General features: G+C 39.3%; 1 protein-coding gene across 1 annotated transcript; it reads left to right on the top strand.

Annotated features, from left to right (window-relative positions):
* Positions 1 to 792: 792 nt before the first annotated feature.
* LOC122007393 (chloride conductance regulatory protein ICln-like) lies at positions 793 to 1802 on the top strand. The gene is made up of 3 exons (XM_042563261.1): positions 793 to 959; positions 1027 to 1150; positions 1632 to 1802. The coding sequence occupies exons 1-3, from the start codon at positions 793 to 795 to the stop codon at positions 1800 to 1802; spliced, it is 462 nt and encodes a 153-aa protein (XP_042419195.1).
* The last annotated feature ends 3617 nt before the right edge of the window (positions 1803 to 5419 follow it).

The raw sequence follows: 5419 nt of genomic DNA, 5'->3' as shown, positions 1-5419 counted from the left end.
ACCGATGTCTTTGAGTATTTTACACTGGTTTTTCCAAAAACCGGTGTCTATAAGCGCAGATTTTCGCTCATAGACATCGATTTTTAAGCCGATGTCTATGAGCGCATTTTTTCGTTAATAGACACCGATTTTAACAGCGGTTTTTAAAATCCGGTGTCTATAATAAAATAAAATAATATAATTTTCCCACCAATACTTAGCCGAAATTTGCAACACTTCACTCTTCCCTCTAAACCTAAACCTATATCGCGTCGTCCACTGTATACCGTCGCCTCATCTCCCTCTTCCCCTTCCTAGATCGACGCCCCTTCCTCTCCCGATCAGGATCAACACAGGACGTCCTTGCTTCTCCGTCCAACCACACCGCATCTCCTCCAACTCCTCCCTTTGGGTGAGAAGAGGCTGCCTGTGTGGCTTGGAGTCGTCGTCGGGTCGCTATAAGTCGTCCTCCTCCACTCTTTCTCGATCCCATATCTGGTAACCTCGATTCCTCATCTCCTTCTTCTGATTTGATCCCTCCTTGTCGATCCTCGCGTGGCCAGGACTGATCGGAGCTCCTTGCTCGCTGATTTTGCTGCTCGCGGTAGGATTCGGCGCTGCCTCCAGGTGTGTTATCAACTAATCGGTCGACATGGTGAGGGGGAAGACACAGATGAGGAGGATAGAGAACCTGGCCAGCCGGCAGGTGACCTTTTCCAAGCACCGGAGAGACCTTCTGAAGAAGGCCTTTGAGCTCTCTATGCTAGATTAAAAAGGGGCATTGCGTCCTGGGAACCCTAAGATAGTCCTGCTATGAGTTTAGGGTTGCTGCACTTCGATGGTCGCGTCATCGACGACGATGGACGGTCCCTACTGGAATCCAACGACGACGAGGAGTTGATGCATGTTGAGCCTGGCGTCACCGTCGCCCTCGGTTTCCGACCCATGGAGTCGCCTGGAACTCTCTACGTCACCTCAAGGTATTAGTGCCACGCTCACTCAGTTTCTTGCTTCTTGTCTTCTCTCAGATGTGAGTGGATCCTGCAGGAGGGTGATTTGGCTGAGCGACGCCGACAAAGGGAAAGGGTATGCGGTGGATTTCTTATCGTTGTCCCTCCACGCTGTGTCAAGGGACCTGGAGACCTACCCCTTTCCTTGCATCTATACTCAGGTATTTGATCTATGACTGAGTTTGGGGTGGTTCTACCTGAACTTCTATTGAATCCAAAGGATCAAAATTACAAAATGTAACTTTTTTTTCTTTTCTGTTTATCTTGAACATTAGAAAGCTTTCTGTGTTTTTTTGGAGAATTCATTGTGGTGCTCGATAATGCGCTATTTTCCCTCACTGATTGGTAAACTTGAACTTTTGTTGCCTCTGACTTGAATTTTCTAAGCATGAATTAAGGGGCTACCGGTAAGCTGTTTCTTGGATAGCTACATGTTGGTGCTTGAGGTTGCCTATTTGAGTTGGTGATTACTAGCTGAGAATGGTCCTTTATAGTAATAATGTCCTGAAGGATTTGAATTATTTGAGGGGCAAATTTGAGTTACACCATTGAGGATAGTCAGATTGGCTGATGGCACCTGTGCTGTTTTTTGCTTTATTGCTTATGTACTGTTTGCTGGATTCATGTTGGATTCTTCATCAGATCGAGATAAGCGACGAAGATGAAGAGTCTGAAAGCTCATATTCAGAAAGTAATGATGATTTGGAATTGTCAAAAGTCACTGAAATGAGACTTCTTCCTTCAGATGTTGGAAAGCGTATCCTTGCTATCATGCATGCCTCATATTGTTTTCATTTGTGGCAAGTTCATTGATTGATGCATTTTCATGTATAAAGTAGGCGTTGCTGAATCTTTTGTGGTCAACTTTCTATTTAATGCTATTATGAGTGTGTTTGTCAAAGTAGGAAAGAATATGATGCAGTTGGCATTGCTTCATCATGGATTTTAGTTATGGCATAATAATACAATTATGAATGTCATCTTATCTTATTGTTCTGATTATCCTGCAAGTTCATTGCATCGATCTTTAACTCATTGATTGCATATTCTGGGATTGTGATTGTCTTCTTATCAAGTCCCATCTTTCACTAAGAGAAAAATCTCTATGCTTTTTATATGGTTGTTAAGTTCAGATCATCCTTGCATATTGCTTTTTTTTTTTTCTTTTCTTGATACTGAAAAAACCTTAGAATTTGGGTTTGGTCAATTGTTTCTTTCATATTCTGTATCTTGGTAATATAAAAATATTACATACTGGGTAATCATATGTTGTCAATGTTGATCTACAATGCTAGTAGCAGTTATGTTTGTGAATCATGCTGTTAATGTGTAGAGTGTACCAAGCAGTGATTTAGCTCTCTTCCGGTTGATTTGCAACATCATGGTAATTAGTATATTCGATCCTTAAAACATTTTACTGTGCTCAAGACCAAAGGAGGTAGTAAATTTTTGTACTTGTTAATGTTAATTTGAAGAAAATATTAATAGTAAGCCATTTGGAAATTATGAATGGAAAAACATTAAAATCGTTTATAATGCATTTTTAGAAAATGAGAATATCATATACAATAAAACATTGGTATCATATACAATTAAACATTGGTCCTTGCGTATTCCCAGGATATGTTAATGTCGTAGACAACATTCCATAGCTTTCTACTTATATTTCCTTCTAACAACTCAAAAAAACCTTTTAACAGATTCTGTTGATTCAATTGTTCATGTTCCTTGAACAATGCTTGATGTATATTTATTTATCAAGTGATGAAGAAGCTTATGACTAGTCTGTTTCACTTTTTTTTTGTTTCCCAAGCAAAAGGTATGTTATTATTATTATTAAAGTCATAAACCGTGTTCTTTCTGTCTGTTGTTCTTCATTAAGCAGGATGGACTGCAAGCACATTTATGAGAAGGAACCAGTAATCCACTACATAAGCACAAAGAAACCACATCCTCGATGCCCAGTTGCAGGTAAGTGCCCTATCTATTGCAGTTGATCTTTCGTTGTTGATCTTTTTGCTCATTACAACTACATCCTACCAGGTTGCCTAAAAATTCTCCAAGTTGGACGGGTTGTATCCGACGCCTTGCTTACAATAGAAATTGATGAAATACGTTTGGCATCAGCTACAAACATAAAGTCAACAATGGTAGAAGATTTTTACAGAAGTTGACGGAAAATGGCAACACTGCTCCCTGCAATTATAAGCTTGATATAATTTTTCAAGGTGATTTAGCCCCTGTCGGTGATTTGTCATCAGCCAATGCGATTTAGGCATCATAGTTAATTATCTTTTGATGTTGTAAGAAGAATATTTGTGTAATTTGTGGATACGGACTTGATGTGTACAATATCTATTATCTTTTTATATTGTAAGAATAATATTTATGTGTTGGTTACATGGATATTGATTTGGTGTGTTTAAATACACCGATGTATAATAATATTAACTAAATTTTGCACTATTAAAATGTTGTATAATATCGGTTTTCACTATTTCGAAAATCGAATCGGCGTCGTTAAACAATATTGATATTACATCGGTTTTTCACCGCTGCTAAAACTGGTGTTATTAACATATAATATTACATCGGTTTTACACCGTTGATAACCGATTCGAACACCGGTGTTGTTAAGTGATACTACACCGGTTTTAACCCGATGTCTAAAATGGCAGACATTTTACATCGCCTTCATAGACATCGGTCGAAAATGTAATAGACACCGGTGGAAAACCGATGTCTATGAGGATTTTTGTTGTAGTGAGGTTTCGAATTTGTGATTCGAGTTTGTGTTCTTTTCTTTTCTTTTTCGATCTTGTGATTCGATTGTTCTTATTGGTTAAACCTAGGGTTACTATAAGGAGATTGAATATTGAATTTCTTTAAAAGGCTTTGTCAAGGAAGTGGTGGATGATCCCATAACCAAGAAGGCCTAGTGCCTCGCCATGTTTAACCTGGAAGCCAATTTTAGAAATAAATATTTAATCAACTTTGTAACATAGGTGGACTTGGATTAATAATGTTAAGCATCGTTTGCGATTCAAGTCTAAACCTCTAAGAACAGATAAGTTAAATTTGGAATCAATAATGTTAAGTTCCGCTTACGATTCCTAATTTAATTTCTAAAGAACACAATATGTTGTTAGGAATGGTTCAGGATTTGTACAAAATTTTTGTACAGGTGAACCGGTACGATATTCCGAGTATCAACCAACAAAAACTTCGAGAAAATATTAAGATATTTTTTATATTATTTTTTATTAAAGTTTTTTAATGATAATATTTTTTTAATATATTTAAAAAATGTAAATTTGATTTCCAAGTTAAGAAAGCCTCCCATTAATTTAATAATAATTTTGAATATATATTGATATGGTGAATAATGGGGGCCCAAAGTTGGGTAAAAGTTAAAGAAAAAAAATGATAATCTCAGTTAGTCTCATTGACTATCTCTGGGGATGATCGACCCGGCCCCACGGAAGTTTCCCACCGGCCACCAGGGTAAATCGAGAAGTGCGCGCGGCAGCCAACCCAGATGCCCAGCATCCTTTGATTGTGCTCCCTATTTGGAGGAAAATTCTTGCAAATACGCCGTAGCTGGGGATCGAACCGCAGGTGTCTGGGTGACAACTTGAATGTCCTACCGCGGCACCATGCCCCGGGGACATGTAAAAGTTAAAGAAGATAGGTGATATGGTGGTCAGAGTTGAGGAGAGATAATCACTCGGGGTTAGCATGGTCAAATGCCTTGGCCAAGTGGCTTAGCTGATTGAACGATCGGATTTTGAGTCCCTCAAGAATGACAGAACCCCGAGCTGCATTAGCGTCCTTTAGACCCGAGTCCTCTGGGTCACTCGGAGATAACTCGGCCAATTACCTTGGCCCGGTAGTCTACCCGCTCGGACCTATGGTCCGATCGAATGTGCTGGACAGATGGCCCGATCGGACTCTGTAGCCGAGTGGAGAGGTCAAGCAAGGGTTGAGTCCTCGAGGGGGCATCAGTCCATAGTCGACCCAACTCTATCTGCAAATGAGGTCTGATCAGACGACAAAGGGGGCTTGGCCGGCCTGCCAACAAAGCATATCAAGGGTCCATCAACCCAACGATCTAATATTTCTTTTTGACGTCTTGTGTAACAGTTATCAAGGAAATAAAGAAATATTCCCTGTGTATTTTTTACAAGGGAAACTTCCATTCTGCAAATCATAAAAGTGGTGAGTCCATTTTTGGAAAGGGTACAGAATGGTGGGTCCTTTTTTGGAAATAACTTGAGATTCGTACACAAAGGAAAAGTAATATTATAAAAGAGGGTCTCTATCTACAGACGCATATACATTATGTTGGTACAATTTACACTAACGGTCTAATTCAAGTTTTGATGAATGACAAATGAGTTAAGTTAGGTATTGTCGTAGCCTAACCTTAT

This window comes from Zingiber officinale, chromosome 7B (genome assembly GCF_018446385.1).
Source record: "Zingiber officinale cultivar Zhangliang chromosome 7B, Zo_v1.1, whole genome shotgun sequence".
NCBI lineage: Eukaryota > Viridiplantae > Streptophyta > Magnoliopsida > Zingiberales > Zingiberaceae > Zingiber > Zingiber officinale.
The sequence above is the reverse complement of the archived record's forward strand: the minus strand, read 5'-3'. Positions and strand labels throughout refer to the sequence as shown.

Bases quoted from the DNA above. Each gene is read 5' to 3' on its own strand.
- LOC122007393 (XM_042563261.1), top strand. From the start codon at position 793: ATGAGTTTAGGGTTGCTGCACTTCGATGGTCGCGTCATCGACGACGAT. The intron at 960-1,026 runs GTATTAGTGCCA...TGGATCCTGCAG, and splicing joins ACTCTCTACGTCACCTCAAG to GAGGGTGATTTGGCTGAGCG. The intron at 1,151-1,631 runs GTATTTGATCTA...ATTCTTCATCAG, and splicing joins TTCCTTGCATCTATACTCAG to ATCGAGATAAGCGACGAAGA.